General features: G+C 42.4%; 3 protein-coding genes across 4 annotated transcripts; all 3 read left to right on the plus strand.

Annotated features, from left to right (window-relative positions):
• Nucleotides 1-4066: 4066 nt before the first annotated feature.
• On the plus strand, nt 4067-5811 carry LOC306795497 (parvalbumin, thymic-like; the record flags this gene model as incomplete). The annotated part of the gene is made up of 4 exons (XM_079294031.1): nt 4067-4127; nt 4282-4414; nt 4587-4696; nt 5691-5811. The coding sequence occupies 4 exons, from the start codon at nt 4067-4069 to the stop codon at nt 5717-5719; spliced, it is 333 nt and encodes a 110-aa protein (XP_079150157.1). The 3' UTR covers nt 5720-5811.
• A 2786-nt stretch (nt 5812-8597) lies between these two features.
• Nucleotides 8598-10861, plus strand: LOC306794876 (parvalbumin beta-like). Its single transcript, XM_079293111.1, has 5 exons — nt 8598-8675; nt 9197-9278; nt 9762-9894; nt 10197-10306; nt 10425-10861. The coding sequence occupies exons 2-5, from the start codon at nt 9218-9220 to the stop codon at nt 10448-10450; spliced, it is 330 nt and encodes a 109-aa protein (XP_079149237.1). The 5' UTR covers nt 8598-8675; nt 9197-9217; the 3' UTR covers nt 10451-10861.
• Nucleotides 10862-11686: 825 nt separating this feature from the next.
• On the plus strand, nt 11687-19925 carry ccz1 (CCZ1 homolog, vacuolar protein trafficking and biogenesis associated). 2 transcript variants are annotated; one of them, XM_079293724.1, is made up of 17 exons: nt 11687-11722; nt 12117-12146; nt 13163-13259; nt 13390-13487; nt 13844-13937; nt 14040-14120; nt 14207-14254; nt 14393-14476; nt 15058-15233; nt 15787-15868; nt 16223-16284; nt 16900-17011; nt 17236-17269; nt 17522-17639; nt 18570-18728; nt 19427-19554; nt 19678-19925. In XM_079293724.1, exons 3-17 carry the CDS (start codon nt 13170-13172, stop codon nt 19731-19733), a joined length of 1422 nt encoding a protein of 473 aa, XP_079149850.1. In that variant the 5' UTR covers nt 11687-11722; nt 12117-12146; nt 13163-13169; the 3' UTR covers nt 19734-19925. The 2 variants fall into 2 exon arrangements, with proteins under 2 accessions (XP_079149850.1, XP_079149849.1); XM_079293723.1 differs by lacking the exon at nt 11687-11722 and having other exon boundaries at nt 11918-12146.
• Nucleotides 19926-20452: the final 527 nt, after the last annotated feature.

Raw genomic sequence — 20452 nt, forward strand, 5'->3', positions numbered from 1 at the left:
ACTGATCTCACGCTAAATGTGAAGCTACTAGCTGGATAATGTAGCTTCGCATTAATTCTGGAAACAGAGGGAAACAGCTGGCGTGGGTGTTATGTATGCTACAAGACTATTTATGGGCCAGTACCAGTTACCAGACAACCAGGAAGTTACTGCTCCTGGCCATGAAATTGTTGTTGTTTTTACAGTTTGGTTAGAAAGCCAAGCTAGCAGTCTTTGTGCTAAGCTAAGCTAAGCTAGCTGGTTGCTAGCTGTATCTCTATAATCAGCATACAGATATGAGATTGGATTCGATCACTTCATCGTTAACTCCGACAAGGACACAAAAAAGTGCATTCCTCAAATTCTCAAAGATTTTTATGGGATGTCGAACTGTTTTTTTTCTTCTTCTTTTATATATTAATGGAATGTTGTTCTCAGACACAGGAGGAGAATCAAACTTGCATTGGACCTCATTTACCTCAAGGCTGAGAAAGCTTCAGATCATATCTGGATTGGATGGGGACTTGTTGGATTATTAAAATGGTTAAGTGCTTCGTTGCCATTGGCCTTTTCATGGTGTCCACAAGTAACTGTCAATCAAATTCATCCTCAAAAAGCTACTCTTTTACTTTTACTTGCAGTTTAGCACAAAAGATTGTACAGTACTTGAGTTATTTTTACATATTAAGTAAAGACCACTTTAGATTTACATTTAGATTTTAATGGTAAATGAATTAAAGCCAAATACTGGAGAAGACGTGAACTGAAACGCAACAACATGCACATGATACATGCATGGGCCGATGTACAGTACAGTATACGTACTCAAAATAAATGCAGAGCAAAACTCTCACACGTCCCGTCTTGATTGATTCATGTCAAAACAGAGCAGTGAGGAGAGTTACAAGCATACAGACACTGACACATTGAATGCCACAGACAACAGCAACACAGATTGAAAGATTGAGGCCGACACAGAGGAGAGAAAATAAACTGTTAGCGAGGGTGGAGCTTAGAATGTGTGTTGGAGGGGGCGTCTTGGCTGAATTCAAGAGTGTAACTGGCATGCCCACAACACAGCTGTAGATAGAAATAGAAGAGGCCGTAACTGAGCCCAGGAAAACGGAGGAGCAACCACTTTCCTTGGGGATGCGTGTATGGATGAGCAAGTCTCCCTGTCGGAGAAGTCGAACGCTTCAGACGTTGCGCGGGGACTTCGAGATTTATCAGCATGCAGCAGGATATTATGTCTAACCTGATGACATTATCATCCATCTGAATTAAGGTGGCTTACAAGATGAATTGTTTCTGCTGAAGGCATTAAACACAGAGTGACGTTTGAAATTTGTTGTTTTAAATATCTTATTTGTTGAATTTCTGCACACAGAGAAGGTTAAAGGTCACTGTGACCATCAAGGGAAACATCATGCGTTCTCTCGTGAATGTCTCATTAAAATGGATTTTTTTTTTCCCACAATGCAAAGATATGTGAAGGTTATGAACAGGTCACTGAACCTGTCAGGCTATACATCAACAACCACAACGACATAATCAAATAAAAAGGTTCACTGAGAAATATTCAAAGTGCTCATGAAAACGATGCATGATATAATAATAGATTACTTGTTAATTTACGATAAAATGTTGACTGTTGCTATAGGGGTAAAACCAGCCAAATTTCACATAATAAATCCCTATGTCAATATGTGTGCATTCATACATGATACATCCTGTCAAAGTGTCCTTAGGCAACCCACTGAATGTCTACCAGCTCACTCAATGCGTTGTTTCTATAGATAGGCAGACTTCTACAAACCAATTCAGTGCAAAACAAGAATGTATTCAATCCTGTCTAGCTCTTTCATTTGTGTAAAATGCGACCTACCATCTGTTCTTGTAATACTTACCTCTGCTGGTTTCCGTGTGCGGATTGTCCCATTGCTCACTATTTCCCAACGCAAATGGAATAAAACAGGACAGTTTGTATGTCAGGCATGTAAAAGTACAAGATTCCAGGTCCTGCGTGATTTCGATATGCACACTAAATGGATTTATTTTCCCTCAAATTAAGCACAGAAGCGCGTTAGATTGCTTCCTGTCCGCTTTGCTCGCAAAAGACAAGACCTCTCTTCAAGTGCAAGACACAAGAAAGTAAAAGTTGTCTATCAACGCAAAAGATTTTTACTGTGGTCTGTGGTTCTCACACTCCTTACAGCCAATGCAACAAACCAAATCACTACGTGCACGGGACCGTCACCCTCATCTCTATCCATCTCTCTCTGTGTCTTGTCTTTTCCTCTCTGTCCCATCCCCCCCCTTCCTCCTCTCATCCAACGCTCCATCACACAGGAAGCCTGGTCTTCCTGAAAACAAGTATTGGAGCGTGGAAAGGGACAAGGCTGAGGGGGGGCAGGTACGTGAGGGGGAGCAGAGGATGTTTTTGTTCTTCCTCTGCCCCTCTGGTTGCTGCAGGCCTCACTGTAGTCCATCCTGAGGAAACCGGGCTCACGTCACTCTAACAAGGCCTTGAGCCACCGGGGCTGCCTGTTACGGCCGGTTTGACGCAGCAGCTGCAGCGCTCCGGCAGCCCCCTCACACATGGGAGCTGTAAAGACATATGTGGGATTCAAATTTAGGAAAACACTGCTTTTCAAATCCTAGTGGCATTAGCAAGCAGGAAAGGTCGACACAAAATCACAACGAGTGCATTTCAGTTGCACAAAAGGGGTCAAATGTGGTGAGGAAAGATACGGGGAGGAGGGGGTGTGTTTTGCCAGAACAAAAGTCGATAACTTTGCCAATCAACCGCCCTCCATTTCCTGTATTTAATAGTTGCAAACTGCCAAACCACCCGCAAGTGTGGGAATTCCTCAGCAGGTGGTTTTCCAGAGACTCCATCGTTGTTGCAAATCAAAAAATGTACCTGAACCACTTGTGTTTGCTGTCTTTTGTTTGCAGTTTCAATGTTAAAATGAAAAATATAAAAGAAATATGTCTCTGCCCCACAGCAACATGACTCAACAATATGCGGTCACCATGAGGTCATTTTAGGTTTTAATTTCATTTAAACCTCCCCAATAGTAAGATAATAACTTCAAATTGAATAGAAAAGTTCATACTTGAAAAAAAAATCTCTTTATTAAACCAGTAATTAAAATGTTTTCATCTAAAATATGATATATCTAAATAAATGAATGATACAAACTCTGAAACACACAGTTTTTAGTCATTTCTGGGAGGTATGCTGCAGCTTGTGACTGCTTTCGATTGGACGGTGCTATAAATATTCTCTAGTTGTGTCTGATTCACAGTCTTTACTTCATTTGTTGATGGTGTAACCTGATTAAGTACGTTTGAACCTAGATACAAGTTATGTAATAATAATGTACATAGTTAACAGTTATTCACATGAATATTATTTTACCCAAATGAACCCACAGTGTGTGAGTGTGACTGTCACGATATATGTCTGTAGCATGTTTAGCATCTTTTTAGATGAACTCCCGCTCGTTTGAGAGCTCACGTGCTAAATGTAGCATGTGGGAAGAAGGTGACGGTGAGTGGAGGCAGCTCCATTGAGCGCAGCCTGAAAGTGGCAGAGGCCATAATAACAGGATGTTTACAGCCTGTGGAAACGCTGCCAGGGATGTCCACAAGCAGGCCAGGTTCCCCCCCCCCAGATGCACCAAATATAACCTCACTGACTGTACAGACAGATGTTACCCGTCTGGGGGTTTGTTCAGGTGGGCTTAAAACCACATTGACCTCTGACCCCTGGAGAAACCTCTCTTGAAAACCACAGTTGTGCAGTGACAAGATTCTCCGTCTTTCAGCCTCCCTTTCACACACACACACACACACACACACACACACACACACACACACACTCACGCACACACCGTTTGCTGAAGTGGTCAGCTGCAGATGACAGTGGACAGAAGGACACTGGTGGTTTCTGACACTGGGTGTGGGGTGGGGGGCGTGGGGGTGAAAACCTAGTCATTGTAGCCAGTAGTTTCTTTCTGCTCGCCAGTGGTCACATATTGCACCAGGCTGCCACATCCACCACAACAGAGTCTCCACCAGCATGGCTATCACCGACTATCTCGCAGCCTCGGACATCACGTCGGCTATTAACGCTTGTAAAGGTGAGGAGGTGCTTGTGGAGATTAAAATGAGCATGTCCTGTGTCTTGCTCTTTGTCGCGGGACGTAAGGCCTTTGATTCTGCAGTTCACTGACCTCAAAGTAAGATCATCATTTGAACTGCTTGGATCTAATTCGCCTGTGATTTGACTTTCAGCGAAGGATTCCTTTAGCACGAAGGAGTTTTTCAACACAGTGGGTTTATCCAAGAAAACTCCGACAGAGATTGAGAAGGTCTTTACGATTTTGGACCAGGACAAAAGCGGCTTCATAGAACAGGATGAGTTACAGTTGAGTTTTATACGCATGAAATATATATTCTTTCGCATCTATAATTCACAAGTAGAGCTGATGTATCTCACCAGGCGGTTGGTATAGTTTTCCGCAAATTAAGCACATTTAATGTCTCATAACATTCTGTTCCCTTGTGTTTGGTGTCTTCTTTTCATCCCTGTTCATCAGACTGTTCCTGCAGAACTTTTCCAAAGGAGCGAGGCACCTGACTGTAGCTGAGACCAGAGGCTTCCTGCTGGAGGCAGACGCCGACGGAGACGGGAAGATAGGCTGGGAAGGTAAGAAGGTCTGAGCACTTAACTGTAGACGGCATGAGGAAGAGGAGCACTGCATTTCTTACCAACTCAGAGAATCCCATGAGTTCAAGCTGAGAGTGAAGAATACCACACATTTATCAAGCTTATTACTACTTACAATAAAGTGTAGGAGCAACCTTTGAGAGCAATCTGAGTGATCACATGATTTTTCATATTTATGCTGAGAGCAAAAATAGCCAATCAGATACAAGGATTCCGCCTGCATCTACCATATTGTTCGTTATCTTTACATTTTAATCTGCGGTATGTTATGCAGCAAAAACATACGGTTATATGGGCTCATGTGTCTGGAAATAAAGTTGAATGAAATAAAACAAGGGAAAATTAAATTGTGAATAATAATAATAATATGAAAAAAACAATTGAAGAAATAATAGAGAAATAGAAACAAAAAGAAAACCAGCACCATCACTTCATCAGCGAAAAACAGATACTACAGGAAATGTTGTGTCTCATTGTGAATTATACATGTTGTGTATTCATCATCAGCAAAAACACTCCAAAACATATCTCAGAAGGTGTGTAGTTTCTGTTCTGCAAGATGTGAAAGACATTTCTTTTTATCTTAAATTTATCGGCAGGAGTAAAAATAAAGTCTTTTACTTTTGTCTTTTTACTGATTTTTGACTTTGAGCACTTTGATAAATACAAGCCCAAGCATAAGCCATTTGAAATAAATATAAGAAAAGAGCAGAATCAATCAGCACAACAGTAAAAAACAAAACTGAACATCCTGTTGTCCTTTATCCCTATGGTGTTTTCGACTGTGTTGCTAGGCAGCTTGAGTGCAGCTCCAACAATGACCTCATACAAAGTGTCACTGCCAGAGCTGCACACTTCAGTCTGTTAGGTGTTTGTCGTCGTTGGGCTTGAATGGAATGAATAGATGACGATTGCCTGGTGAATGTGAAAGAGCAAATAAAAAAAAATGTCTTCTGTCTGTCTTCTTTTTCAGAGTTTTCTGCGCTGGTCAAGTCTTCATAAAACATGCGTGAGCCATGTGTTTTGTTGTATGACAATCTCAGGGCGGACCTCTTTTTGTAATGTTAACTAGCTGCAGTAAATGACTCATCCAGAGATTTTATGTGTTCAGAGTGATACGTGAATGGAATAAAGTAATTAAAAACATGAAATCTTGCGACTCTGCTGTGTGTCTCCCCCCTTACCAGAAAATAAGTGAAATAAATGTACTTTTCTCTGTGAGACGTTGCAGTGTGTTTCTTCTCTCCCGCAGACATGCGCAGAATCCTCTCATGTACCTCGTGTTATGATGTTATATTGAGCACTCGTAGAGGTCCAGCCTGTCCAAGGGGGGCTGGGAGGCTTTGCTTTCTCCAATTAACGGCATGAGCCGCTTTCCACTGTGCAAATGAAGTGTTTGTCATTCTGGCAACCTCAATTTGCCCACTTAGATGGGGTCATTTGGTACGAATTATATGTTTGCACTTCGACAACATGAACTCAACACGTCAACTGTTTTCTTTGAAATAGTTCTTAAAGACGATTGAAAGATGACTTTGATGTTCATCACCACAAACAAATAAATTCAGACTTTGCTTCTGCTGACTGAATGTGATTTTTAACAAGCTCAGCCTATAATGTCTCTGCTCTGAGATTTGACTGTCAAAATGATTCATTTATAGCTAATTTATTTTAACGAAGAAGTATTTACGGAAGTAAGAGTAGCAATACATCAATGTGAAATACTGCATTACGGCAAGTCATTTGATTACACAGAAGGGCAAAATAAGTGTCTGCTGCAGCTTCGAGCTACTGAGCGCGATAGTCCGATCATGTGGTTGTCGGTTTCTCAAAAATGTAGGTGGGTGAAGTTAAGGTTCAGCGTTTCAAATCTTTTACTTTTTTTTCAAATGCTGATTTCAAACATGAAGTTTAGAATAAGCAGGGGGTGGTCCTTTGCTGTCTTGCAGACACCCATAACCTTACTTGATGGGTTTCATCCCCGCTGTGAGATATTTGTAATTTAAACCTGATATTGAAGATGGGCAGAAATAGTTCCAGTATCTATGGCCGAGTCGTTTGAGGTGAGAGACCTCACTTGACCACAGCCAACGTTAAAGGCCAAAGACGAGTTTTACTGAGCTTTTAAGAAGATTTGAGCTGAAAACAACAGACAGTGCTTTTACTCTGGCGGCTGAAAAAGCACACACCTGAAGCTACTGAAGTGGAGGAAGTGACATTAATCAACGTACTTAAAGATATCAGACTTTGTGGAAGTAAATCTGGAGTTAAAATAGATAAGCTACCCATAGGTTGCCTGTATAAATAATATATAATGTAGGTTTGATTGTGATTTGGACAGGCAATTCAAATCTGCTGATAATTCAACATTAGCTTTAGTCTCAGGATCATCTCAACACTGCCACCTGATGGGTATGATGGGCACATGACAGCCTGCACCTGTCATGAAGCCAAATATGGGCATGGAAAGACCCCCATGTGCTAGTTCATTCATTTCATTGTCTGATGCTGTGTGAGAACTCTGTGTCATCACGCAACCACACGGCGGTTTAACACCGAAGTGTTGCGATGATGACGACACCGATGATATCAGCTTTTGGTGTTTCCTAAAGTGGTATCGCAAATAGTTTCATCGCCATAAGGAGAAATGGCCTGAATGGGTGTAAGAGCTCCAAAAATAAAACCTGGCAGACGGGCCTCAGCTGCATGTTCAGTAGATTCTGATGATATGTGCTGTTGAATTAAAGCATTAAAGTGGATCACTTGACTTGTCTAATCATACCCCTCCCCCTCTTTGGCCCCCCAATTACACTCTCTGATGAAGACTGGTGTAACATTTATACAAATGCAATTAAGGAGGAAGACTAAACAGCTGAACTCACTTTCTGCAGCTTTTAATTAAGTCTCGTGTCGACAAACGCTCCACTGCAAACGCAAGAACAGAAAAATGTTATTGGATACATTCCTCTTGCGATCTTTGCAGAAAACAAAGCGTACAAAGTCTATAAAATGCTAAATGCTTTTGAGACTCGGTCACCACATAACCATCGCCTGTGATAATCAATCACAACAACCAGACTTTTCTGACACTTGGCATGCCAGCAAAGTCGTTGCAGGCATCTTACGCATGCCAACACGGCTCGTTTTCACCAAAACTGAACAGTTCAGAGGCTCATGTAGGTGATTAAGCCTGATAGGTGACTGTGGTGTGAAACTATAGGGTGGCTTGTGCTTTGCTATAGGCTACATCATCGGAAACAATTTCAAGTTGTTTTATAAATGATTTATTTTGCAAAATTAAGATGTAAAGTGACATTTAAAAGGGGCTTACACACAATGTATTTCATAAACATGCCATCCGTCATAATAAAAATGTATTCTAAAAGTCACATTGAAAAGTTGAATGAAAACCTTTCCGTTGCTCGTGAGAAAAGTGTTGGATACGTGCTGGTATTATGGCACAGTCTGAGAGGTTCATAACAACAACGTCATCATTAAACACACCTGCCTGACACACTAAGTAGCTGCAGTAACTCACTCGACACAAACCTGCTTGACATGCCCGACAAATTTGAATCAACAACATAAGAGTTTTCCTCCTTCTTCACTCCGTGGTGCTCTGCACAGTTTAACAGATCAAAACTACACGGCCACAGAGTATGTTTCACCCAAATCAGCAGCGTATATTATTAGCCCTATGCAATATCAAGCACTTTTGCATAGGCCCACACAGCCTACCATTTAAGCATCTTCATTTATGTGCATATAAATAGAACAGCTCTGTCTACTGGACACATTTTTTGACCGACTGCTTCGACTGCTTTGCACACAGTGTCTATTACACAGCCTATGCATCATATTTCGGCCGGGTGAAGGTATATAAGCTTGCGAGAGCGGCGGAGTAGTTCACTGCAGTGAGCGCATCAACCTGAGAGAATCCACTCTAGCTTTTGGAGAGGTGAGTTGCACTGAGGAGCTGCCGGCCTTTCGGCAAATCTACTGCCTGACTCAGAGAGTGTTTCAGGGCTTCGACTTCATGCAACGGGATACAAATCGAGGAAAGGGCCGCACAGGGCCAGATTCTGAACATCAGAGGCTCAGAGTTGGGCTTTGGACTAACTATGGACCCAAATGGGGGGAAAAAGCTATTTGGCAACCAACCACAGCTGCAAAGGATATTTGATCTTTTGCCTTGGAGGGCTTGGTTTTGGGAAAATTGGACTACCTTTTCTGATCATTTGTGCCTTGTCTTTTGGGGCTGCCAGAGAGGAATACTCACAGAGAGGAACTGTAAAATATATTGCATGATATAATGAAGATTACTGTAGCTCCTTAACTCTGAATGCTGAATCCTGGCCTAAAGTGCAGTGAGGGAACTTAACATGCTTTACAGATTCAAAGTAAAACTGCTTAATCCTGTCTGATTTGCTACAGCTGAACTGATGATCTGATGACTTGTCCTCTGCTCTCCTCCCTCAGTGAAAAAAAACAAACAACAAAATGGCATTAGCGGCATCCCTCAACGCGGCTGACATCACTGCAGCCCTTGCAGCCTGCCACGGTAAACCCCATCACGAACATGACACAGCATGCAGCAGTGCAGTTTAGGAGAGCCTAGATGCACACTTTATCAGACCTGTGATGTCTTACTCACTTGTAGCTGAATGTCCTGCTGCAGAATTCACTTGTTCATACAGAATCACATTGCAAGATGATACAACGAGACACTTATCATCACATGTCCTCTGAAACCCATCATGGGGCTGGATCAATAGTACAGTGAGCATGCAGAATGTGACTCGAATGCAATTTCTGCTTGTCTTAGCACAAAGCCTTTATTCCAATTCATCAGTGAAGCTACTGTAAGAAAACAAAACGCCGCTGCAAATTCAGCTCAAATGCTGAGTGAGAGTCAGAGCAGCGGCATAGCAACCAGCTGCCAGACCTTGGAAACGAAAGGGCCGGTGCAGCTGCAAAGCACACTTCAGTTCCTGTTCCATACATCTGCAATGTCTGATGTAATCCCTTATCTGCCTCCTCACAGCTGCCGGCTCTTTCAAGCACAAGGAGTTCTTCGCTAAGGTCGGCCTGTCCGCCAAGAGCGCCGATGACATCAAGAATGCCTTCAAAGTCGTTGACCAGGACAAGAGTGGCTTCATTGAGGAGGATGAGCTCAAGTAGGCACCATCTCTTTTTCGACTTTTACCTTCATGCCAGATAACAGAACAGACAGCCAGCGTGACATTTTGGAAGCAAATTAAATGAATTTCATGGTGAAATCTTAAATTATACAGCACTAAATACAATAAGAAGAATACAGCGAGAAAACAACTTTGGATATTTTCTGAAATATGACCGCTACAAAAATCTGAAACCAATCAATTCCTGATCTGGCAGAAGACATAAATACCGGGCTATTTCTGGTCTAATGGCATATGTACTGCAATACTCAGCATTTCCCTCTGCTCGTCCTCTCCAGGCTCTTCCTGCAGAACTTCTCTGCCTCTGCCAGAGCTCTGACCGAAGCTGAGACCAAGGCCTTCCTCACGGCCGGTGACTCTGATGGCGACGGCATGATCGGAATGGACGGTGAGAAAAAAAAAGAAGAGCTTTCTCCGGAATTAGAACCAGTTCTAGATATATGTGAAGAGCTCCAAAGGTCTTGAAGCAACACTGACAATTCTCTCTTTATTTCTTCTTCCTGCAGAGTTCGCCGCCATGGTCAAGTGCTAGAAGAAGAACTGACCAACGTCTTACTTCACTACTCTAAAGGAACAACTTGAGCCAAGACATACTCCGATCTTCTTCTCTTCCCTCTCACTCTCTCTCTCTTCAACTCTCCACACCAGTTTTATACATTTGACCTTTCCCCCCCGGACCGTACACAAACTGCTCCCCCCTCCTCCCTCTTCTCTCGCTCTCTCTCTCCCTCCCTCTCTGGCCATGCTCACCACTTTGCTGTCCAAGATGAATGTACCTGACTAAGTGTATAGGGTGGTTGACTTGTGTCTTTCTCTCTCTCTCTCACTCTCTTCTGTCCTTGTTTTACTATGTGAGTTTTGCTTACTGTGAGATCAGTGATGATGCACTTTTATGGGAAACGGACAGACGATGAGAAAACAATAAAGGTTCTTTTTCAATAACTTTGACCCTGGTCTTCAATACGGTTGTGATTCACGAAATCAAAGTAACAAAAAAGAAAGTTTTTTGACAGAAAGGTAAACGCAAAAACAGTCAACACTGCCTATGGCTTCTTAAGTTTTTACACCAAAGAAGATTCTGGGAACAAGAAACACATTTTCTGAAGCACTGAACGACCACAGCAGAGCAAGTAATCTAAAACAGTTTTTTTAAAGGAAATCTTAACTTTAATACTTATGAAAAAGCCACTGAGGCCACAGCAACCACTGACCAGTGACACCAATGCTAAACGATAAACATTTCGCTAAAATGCAAATCTAATGCAACAGCAGCACAAGTATAACAATTCAAAAAGTCACAAACTGACTCAATGACATGCACTAGATTACCGAAAGTTTGCTAACATTAGCCACTGTAAGCTACTGGTCGTTCTACCAGACCAAGTAAGGCTGTAGCAGCATAACCCCTGACTGTGCTTACACATACAGTGAGATGAGATTAAATTCCCTGGCATGTCATGTTCGAACTAAAGATGGCTCTGCATTGATAGGAAGCAGCCACAAGGTGGTGCCTCTGATCTGTCAGTAAGTCACATGTGCTGCATGTGATTCTTTTAAGAATAATGAGATGTATTCCCTTGGTTCTCGTTACAAAAAAAAAAGCATTCCCCCCCCCCCTCTGCTATTGCCATTAGTGCTGACTGGATTCACAGGAGACGCTGCTGTGTCGAATGGCTGAAAGGCTTCCCTTTCACACAACAACCTCATCAGTTTAGAGTGGCCAGTTGTCATGGTGAGCAGGTACCTTATAAACCCTAAAAACAAAAAACTTCAATCCCCCCCACCTCATTTTACAGTAAGTCAGGTGAGTTTGTGCAGCATGTTACAGCATGTCTAAATAAAAACCATAATACACTAAACTGACCCAACATATAAAACTCAAACTATTTCAACTGAATAGTTTTGTGTGTGTCCTCTACTGCCACAGAGGCACGTTTTTGATGAAGTACCGTATATTAACCCACATCATTGCACATTCAGAAGTGCTTTCGATATCCCAGAAGTTACTCAACTTCTCAGTGTGGAGTAGGAACCTTTATTCTGTCCTGACATCGATTGTACACGAACAGTTGAACGTGTGACACCGCGCTGTCAAAAGCAGGAAGTTAAAAATGTAAAGTATTATGCGGCATCTCTATGGGCATCTCCTCTCACTGATCTCATTTCCTTCTTTTTTTATTTGCGCACTTTCTAACCAGGAGCACCTGAAAGTTTTCCCGCTCTGTACGGTGAGCGTGACCGTCGTGTTGTTCTTTCACCGTCGCGCTTCACTCACTTTTCCTCCGCCTGGAACACAACTCCACAGCTAGCAGAGACAGCTAGCTGGCTAACTAGCTGCTACCAACTGACTTAACGTCGTGCTTCTTTAACGCACAGAGCCACTGTACCGAAGGAGACGTTTCCGTGCACGTTAAGGTTTTAACGTTACACTCAAAACCATGCTAACGTCAGAGGATTGTTGTGGTTACCTGACACTTTGGTGGTTTGTTGGATCAGCAAAACAGAAGTATTGCACACAGAGTAATTCATTCATAAATCCTTAAGGAGAATGAGTACGTTACCCATGGTGCATGCATCTTACTGCTGAAAGTTAACATTACATTCAGTTTGCAGTGTATTACTGTAGAAACCTTGCTGAAACTAATGCATTACACTACAACAGCCCTGCAGTAATAACTCCTACACCGTCATTTTTAACTTTATGTCCGGTTTTTGGGCCATAGTTTGTGATGCAAATGTTCAGTGCATCCCTAGTCCAGGTGGCTCAGTTGGTCTTTTAACCCCAATTTTGACGGTTCGATTTCCAGCTCAAGCTGTCTTAGCATGTTGAAGTGTCCTTGAGCAAGGCACTGGCTGCTCCTAACATAATTAAGGATGTGTTCCATGCAGAGTGTGAGTGTATGTATACAGCAAAGGTAATGAAGTGTTGTTGTTGTTTTTATCCCTAGTATAAATGTCTTCTGTACTTTCAACTTTGACATTGTGTGTGTGTGTGTGTGTGTGTGTGTGTGTGTGTATGTGTGGACCCTTGAGAAGTTAATGATTATTATTTCTAGATTTGTCATGTAGTGATGTGATGTACTTGTCTTCATTCTGCAGGCACACGGCATGCTAACCAGCGGCAAGTTCCACTAAAGCTAATGATTAGATAAAGCGGATGCGTTTGTGTTGATAATATCTAGAGGTCTTTCAGCTTCTGACTTTGTATCTGCTTCTGTCAACTTCCTCGTTGTGTCTGTTACAGTCCCAGAATGGCCTCAGGAATGCAAGAGAAACTGTACACACCATCCCTGCTCAATTTCTTCGTTTACAACCCGTCATTTGGGCAAAGGGAAGGAGAGGTGAGGAGGATTCCCCAGATGACGACATGCTAAGCAGATGTTTTACAACTGAATCACTTCATTCTGGTAATTAGGACAACATTTCGATGGTGTAAATTGCTAATTCAAGATGTGTTTTTTTTTTTTTTAGGAAGAGAAGAAGATCTTGTTTTACCACCCAAGTGATGTGGAGAAGAATGAGAAGATCAGAAATGTGGGCCTTTGTGAGGCCATTGTTCAGTTCACAAGGTAAAGAGTTCAGTTCTGTACTTGCAACAGAAGCCGAGTAAAGCTGGAGCAGCGTTGTCCCAAACATTTTACAGCCCGGGTGGATTTTAATGTTTGTTCAGCGTTCTGGCATCTTGTCGAGACTTGAGCGGATTTAAAAAGTGTCTTACTTTATTTCCATGGCTTCGTTTGATTCTCTGTATTCAAGAAAACGGAAAGGAACCTGAGGTATAGCAGAATAGGGAAATGTTGCAATAAGTGGTCAGACACACACTGATGCATATCTAATGTCTGTAAAAGCTTAAAACAAGGAGCTGATCCTCTTGTTTTGGGTGTGTCTCCTTTGTTTCCACGGTCATGTCTTCTACCTTTTTCAGGACTTTCTGTCCAACAAAACCAGCTAAATCCCTGCACACACAGAAGAACCGGCAGTTTTTCTTTGAGGCCGAGGACAATTTCTGGATGGTCATGGTATCTTAAAGGCTCCCGTGTACATTATTTGCTCAGTGTTCTCTCTGTTATTCTAGAGATTTTGTTTAGCTCATCCATTTCTGTTTGAAATTCGTTCCTCAGGTGGTTCGAAACCCAATGATTGAGAAACCAAACAAAGATGGTAAACCTCCCACAGTAGAATATCTGGAAGAGGAAATACTTGTGAGTACTGAGAGACGCTCGTCAACATCTGTATTTCTTTCATTGTATATCATCATTTTAAAGTTCATGCCCTCTTGCCTCTGTAGGACACTGTTTATGGTGCAGTGGTACGGCAATGCTACAGTATGTACAAGGTGAGTTTTAGAATCTGTCTACAACTTTGTTCTTTTGCATTTTTCTCTTCTAAAAGCTGTACCCAGACTACCAATTTAAGGCTTCTTGATAATGCCAAAAGAGTCCTCTTGTAACAGTGATTACTCCTCGTGCTGCAGCTCTTCAACGGTACGTTTGGCAGAGCAATGGAAGCCGGCGGAGTGGAGCTGCTAATTCAGAAGCTTGAGAAGTTCTTCTACCGGGTAAAAAGCTCATCCGTCCAAAAACATCTTTTTTTCTAAGTGGATGGTTTTTTTTCCTGTTTTTTTTATCATCAATTTTTCTTTACATGCCTAGAAATATGCTGACCTTGCTGTCGCAGCATGATTCATTTAAATGTATGCGCACATGGTTAATAATAGTACCGGTAATCACAACCTCTATTTGATTAGCACCTTTCATACGAGAAATTAAGAAGAAAATAATAATAATTTATTGTTCTCTGTCTACATTAGCTGCCTTTGCCTCATGCGACAGTCATTGCCGGAGCGACTCATCTCCGAGCATTAACGCTGATGTAAAAGTATAAAAGATAAATTTCTAATTAAGGAACACCCTTCTTAAGTTAACACGGGCTTCCCTCCTCACCATTTAACCCAAAGACGGAGAGAAAAAGAAAAGAGATGCTGTGGGGTGTCAGAGGTTGAATGTCAGGATGATGCAAGCGGCACCGTAAGCAAGCCCGCTATAGGTGGGTCAACTAACCCCTTCTTTCCTTCTCCTGTGTCTCTGGGTTGTCTCCCTGTTTTTTCTTCTTTTCTCGTGCACCTGCGTGCGTTTCCAGTATCTGCAGACTCTCCACTTGCAGTCCTGCGACTTGCTGGACGTATTCGGAGGCATCAGCTTCTTCCCACTGGACAAGATGACCTACCTGAAGATCCAGTCCTTTGTCAACAGAGTGGAGGAGAGCCTAAGCCTGATCAAATACACAGCCTTCCTGTACAACGACCAGCTTATCTGGTACAGACTGAACACTTGTTGAACCTGTGTGTGTGCTTGTCCTTAAAATCCCCCCCTGGATGTGTTATTGTAGGGCACAAACCTCTACAACCCTGCACATATTTGCAACCACACACCAATGTAAAATCCCAGCTTTGATATCGACAAACAGATCAGGGCATGCTGGAGAAACAGAGGTGGCTTTAAACGGCACCTTTCAACCTCTTTTGGTTGCCACATGACACGTCGTTGCCTTTTTAATTGTACTGGCGGCTGGGTGGGTGAGCGCGGGGGGATTACGTGATTCCTGATGAAATGACTCGAGAGCAGCGTGATCTTTCATCGTGAACCGTCGCTGGACAAACCGAGAGGAGCCGTTTAATTGTTGTCCAAATTAAGCGGTGTCGCTCTGGAGTATTCATTAAAGTGTAATTACAGCCAGGAGACACTCGCCTCATGATGCATAACACAATTGACAGCACACACACACACACACACACACACAAATCATGTACACAGCCACACATTTTGTTGTGTGTGTGGTATAATGCTGCTGGTGTTGTTGGGTCTGCAGGAGTGGACTGGAACAAGATGATATGAGGATCCTGTACAAGTACCTGACCACCTCGCTGTTCCCCAGACACTCTGAACCAGAGGTGGGTGTGAGGGGGGGGGGGCAGATAAAGTGAATCGCTTAAGGAAGCGCAGGAGACAAATTGAGGACGAAAAAAAAGAAACAAAGGAGGATGTTTTTATAGGATGGAGAAAAGAGGCTCACCTGCTTCTATGAAACCATTATAAAGCATGTCACTTATAAAAACATGACCATCTTGGCAATGACAGCGTGTGCCCTCTAATATGCTTCTCCTTGATACAAGAACGTCATGTATTCAACACTGTTTTTCATATTTATGATCCAGACTGACCTGAATATGAACTCTGAATATCACTTTCAAAGCCACGCCGCTCATTTTCACCTTCCGCCTTCTTTTCCGTCTGTCGTCTTTTAGTTGGCTGGCAGGGACTCTCCTCTGAGGCCGGAGGTCGCAGGGAATCTGTTGCACTATGGGAGGTGAGTCGCTGGTCTGTATCTGTGAACACACACTTCCTCTGCAGAGGGTCGGATAAAAAAAGACATGTATGGATTCTCTTTAAATGTCTCTCGATGTGTGCAGTGGAATAATGTTATGTAAGCACATCAAAGAGCACTTAAGCACTACCGCCGCTTCAGGGTTAAAATCCACATTTGTTCAGTTGCAGTACACATATGTAACAAGGGAGAGATGGCTCAGGTGTTTGCTGTCTCACGACTTGCATCTGCATAACGCCTGAAGTCACTCGTTTCTGAAGGTGAAGTGAAGACGCTGCAGTAGTCCAAGTCTGACTCCTGGTGCCCCGTCACGGGACAGGAAACACAGATTTGAATGCTGAAGAGTATTCGATGAGGACCAGAAAAAAACAGTTACAACTAGTAACTAGCCGTGAAGTAAGATTTAAAAGATCCACGCAGGAGTGGAGCAAGTAACAACACAGGAGAGGTTCATGTTAAGTGGCATACTTGGAATCCCGTGCATCAACAGCACAACAATGGATTCCTTGTTCCGTGAGGGGTCAGAGGCTTCTGGTCCATTTTTAGTCGCCGATCTTTGGATATTAACCCAGCCACTCTCCCCTCCGTCCTCTCCAGGTTTCTGACAGGACCGACTAATCTCAAAGATCCAGAGGCCAAATTCCGGTTTCCTAAAATATTTGTCAGCACAGAGGACGGCTATGAGGAGCTGCATCTGATTGTGTATAAGGTAAGGAAGAGTAAATGTGATCAGGAGGTTTATTTTAATGTATTAAAGTAGAAGGGAAGTTGTTTTCATTTTTCTTTTTAGAACGAGTTTTTTAATCTGTGATTTATATTCCACTGCTCTATCAAACGATATGGGTTTTTTAAAGATTAGACTGCTACATTTTTAAAATGATGAAGTACGTCCCACATCAATGCCATTTCTAACCTGTGTGCCCTCGATTCCAGGCCATGAGCGCTGCAGCTTGTTTCATGATCAGTGGTAAGTGTGCCCCGTCACCCACCTGCTGTTCTGACAGGAAATGATGCAGTTAACATTCACTTCCCCTCTCCTGCTTGATGTCTTTTGATTTTACTATGTCGGCCATTTTACTGCTCATTTAAAGCTAAAATATGATTTTTTTTCTTTCAGCTCATGTCCCATAATGCCTGACTTTCTTCTCTCCTCCCTCCCTCTCTCTCTCTCTCTCTCTCTCTCTCTCTCTCTCTCTCTCTCTCTCTCTCTCTCTCTCAGCCTCTGTGGAGCTCACGAGGGACTTCTGCGAAGAGCTGGACGGCTTGGTGGGCCCTCAGCTTACTCTGCTGGCATCGGACATATGTGAACAGTTCACAGTCAACCGCAGGATATCGGGGTCAGTTAAGAATCCACCACTCTCCTAATTAACAATTTACCAGCGTCTGAAGAGGCCTTTTGTCTTTGAGGATACGGGCCGTCTTTTAACAGTTCTTGATTTAAATTGGTTTACATCATTGACGACACAAGATAAGCTTTTAAAGCTTGAATTGATTACAGGAGCATCAATCAATGAATCATTTTAGCGCTACCTCATATACAGGCGAAAACTGCTTCCAGAATGTAGCATAAGTGCGGGACAATGCCATTTAAACTATCGGTATCATCTTGATCATTGAAAACATTTATCGCCGTCATCAAAAGTGTCGTGTTGCAACTTATTACATTAGCCATGTTGTTTGTCTTCAATCTACAGTCAACCTTTTGTATTGAGTCTGCCTAGCACTGGATATTGTCGGGGAACTACTTAGAGGTAACTCATGCAGCAGAGCTTCAAAGAACGGCATCCTGGCCCACTCTCCTTTAACCCCAGATAGATTCGTCCTCGTCTGTAATCCAAGACCGGGCTCCCTGACCCGGGCAATTTGATGGGCTCCATTTTTAAATCGCCTTAGTAAAAAATCCACTGAATATATAATGCCGCCTCAAATTCCTCCGCCGTCCTTGAGGTCTGTGTCCCGAGTTGGCCCGGTGTAACTAACTAATCAGAGGCAGCATGTTTAAGAATCTGTTGTACGTCCTGTTTGAATAATTACCCACACTTCTCCAGCAACGCAATCACAGTACCGTTCGTGTGGTAATAACCGTGTCCTCGGCTCACTTTGACGTGGGTGGAGTAGGCTTAACTTAAAAGCACAACTTGCCTTTTATTGGATGTTATCATCCAAAGTGGTTTGGCTTGTTGTATCATTGGGTCAAATAACTTTTAAAGGATCGTGTGGGCCCAGAAGTGGCCGAAGGCGCTTATTTTTATTTTGTGTCCATTCAGCCCAGAGAAGGAGCCCCAGTTTAAATTCATCTACTTCAACCACATGAACCTGGCGGAGAAGAGCACCATCCACATGAGGAAGACAGCCAGCGTCTGCCTCACGTCTGTCCACCCGGACCTCATGAAGATCCTGGGAGACATCAACTGTGACTTCGCCAGGTACAGCAGAGAACATTGACTTTGTTAAACTGTGTCTGTTTCATCTTCGGCGAATGCGGCCAGACATTTGTTCAAAGAATGTTACAGTGACTGGCCACAAATCATCATCATCCAAGCAGAAACCCAAGAGTAGAACGAAAACTCTCTTCAGCTCTGAACGTCAGCTGTGCAGAGTTTTTCAGATTTCACAAACCCAGGAAAGAAAAAACTACAAACTCTCTCCCGGGTGTATCGGCAACATCGATGTCATTTTACATGTGACGCTCTTTTAACTCACTCCGTTTTGAAGCGGTCATGAGACTGTAGTCATGTGAGAATTCTGAGGGACAGTGGCATCGACAATCGCAGCATTCATACCAGCATGGCTATCAGTTCCTCTTTTAGTGCAGATGTTGTGTAGCTGCTACTTGTCACCACACGCAAAACATGATCACAGTGCTATTTGTGTCATTACATATTGAAATGTAAGTCATTTTGTGTGTTTCTAATAAGAAATTACACTTTCTAGTATTTTAACTTTGAACATGGGTGTCATTTCTGACACACACCATAAGAAATGTTCAATTATATGACTTGGTTTTAATGGAATTTTGTGGTCTGTGTTTTTGCAGTTGCCCTCAAATACAAGGAACCTGCTGTAACTGTGGTAGTCGCCTTTTATTTGATGGTGCTTTGTTATTTCTTTATCTTGCGCCCAGGGTTGACGAGGATGAAGAAATCATCGTAAAGGCAATGACGGACTACTGGGTAGTCGGCAAGAAGTCGGACCAGAGAGAGCTGTATGTGATCCTGAATCAGAAGAACGCCAACCTGATCGAAGTAAACGGTATGTCTCCACCGCCTGACGATGAGTAAATCTGTGTCATTACCGTCCACCGCTATAGACAGCCTGCCTTGATGCTTAATCTCTTCTTCACCCTTCATGCCCTTTGTCTTTTCTCCTCCACAGAGGAGGTTAAGAGGCTTTGTGCGACGCAGTTCAACAACATCTTCTTTTTGGACTGATGGAGCCGTCAGACGGAGACCGTTTCACCACACTAAACACTGTCAGCGTTGCAGGGTATCATGACAGCATCAGCGTAATGCAATAATTGCATTGTAAAATTTAAAAATAAATTCAAAGCTTTGTAACCAGGTTTGTTTTTAATTGAACCTATAAAATTGTAATTTTCCCTTGTAATTAAATGTAAATCCAGATTTTTACTGTACATTTACTTTATTTTCTTTCATTTTCTTTGTACATACTTGTAGGGTTTTGTTGGCTGTTAATTTGGATATCTTTCAAAACAAAATGGTTTTTTTTGTTTGTTTTTTAATGAACACATCATGACAATGTTTAAAATTAATTTATAAACCGACATGCACAGTACAGGTTACTCCAGGTTCCTTTGATGATCAGTCATAGATTTAAAATAAGATGTCGTCATGTCAAAAGTATTGTGGTTTGCAAACAACTGTGCTATCTTTAAATAAATTAAGGAGTAATTTTACTACGTGTAAGATAGTTGGTTTTTTTGGCTGAAGATGCTCAAAAGGTAAAACCGTTAGGCGGCTTCTAACACCGTGCCCAGGGACAACGGTTGAAAATTAGCTTTTTTAGCTAACACTGTCACATTTACAGTCATGTTTTTATTAATGTGTGCTGTCGATTAATGTGAACTGTCCCTGTACAAATAAAATCTTAATAAGCCTTTCAAACAGCAACATCAGAAATCATTTATTAA

The sequence above is a fragment of the Melanostigma gelatinosum genome (assembly GCF_949748355.1).
Source record: "Melanostigma gelatinosum genome assembly, chromosome: 21".
NCBI classification, from domain to species: domain Eukaryota; kingdom Metazoa; phylum Chordata; class Actinopteri; order Perciformes; family Zoarcidae; genus Melanostigma; species Melanostigma gelatinosum.

Coding starts and splice junctions, on each gene's coding strand:
- LOC306794876 (XM_079293111.1), top strand. CDS start 9,218: ATGGCATTAGCGGCATCCCTCAACGCGGCTGACATCACTGCAGCCCTT. Junction 9,279..9,761: donor AGCCCTTGCAGCCTGCCACG/GTAAACCCCATC, acceptor GCCTCCTCACAG/CTGCCGGCTCTTTCAAGCAC. Junction 10,307..10,424: donor CGGCATGATCGGAATGGACG/GTGAGAAAAAAA, acceptor TTCTTCCTGCAG/AGTTCGCCGCCATGGTCAAG.
- ccz1 (XM_079293724.1), top strand. CDS start 13,170: ATGGCCTCAGGAATGCAAGAGAAACTGTACACACCATCCCTGCTCAAT. Junction 14,255..14,392: donor AATGCTACAGTATGTACAAG/GTGAGTTTTAGA, acceptor CTCGTGCTGCAG/CTCTTCAACGGTACGTTTGG. Junction 16,285..16,899: donor AATCTGTTGCACTATGGGAG/GTGAGTCGCTGG, acceptor CGTCCTCTCCAG/GTTTCTGACAGGACCGACTA.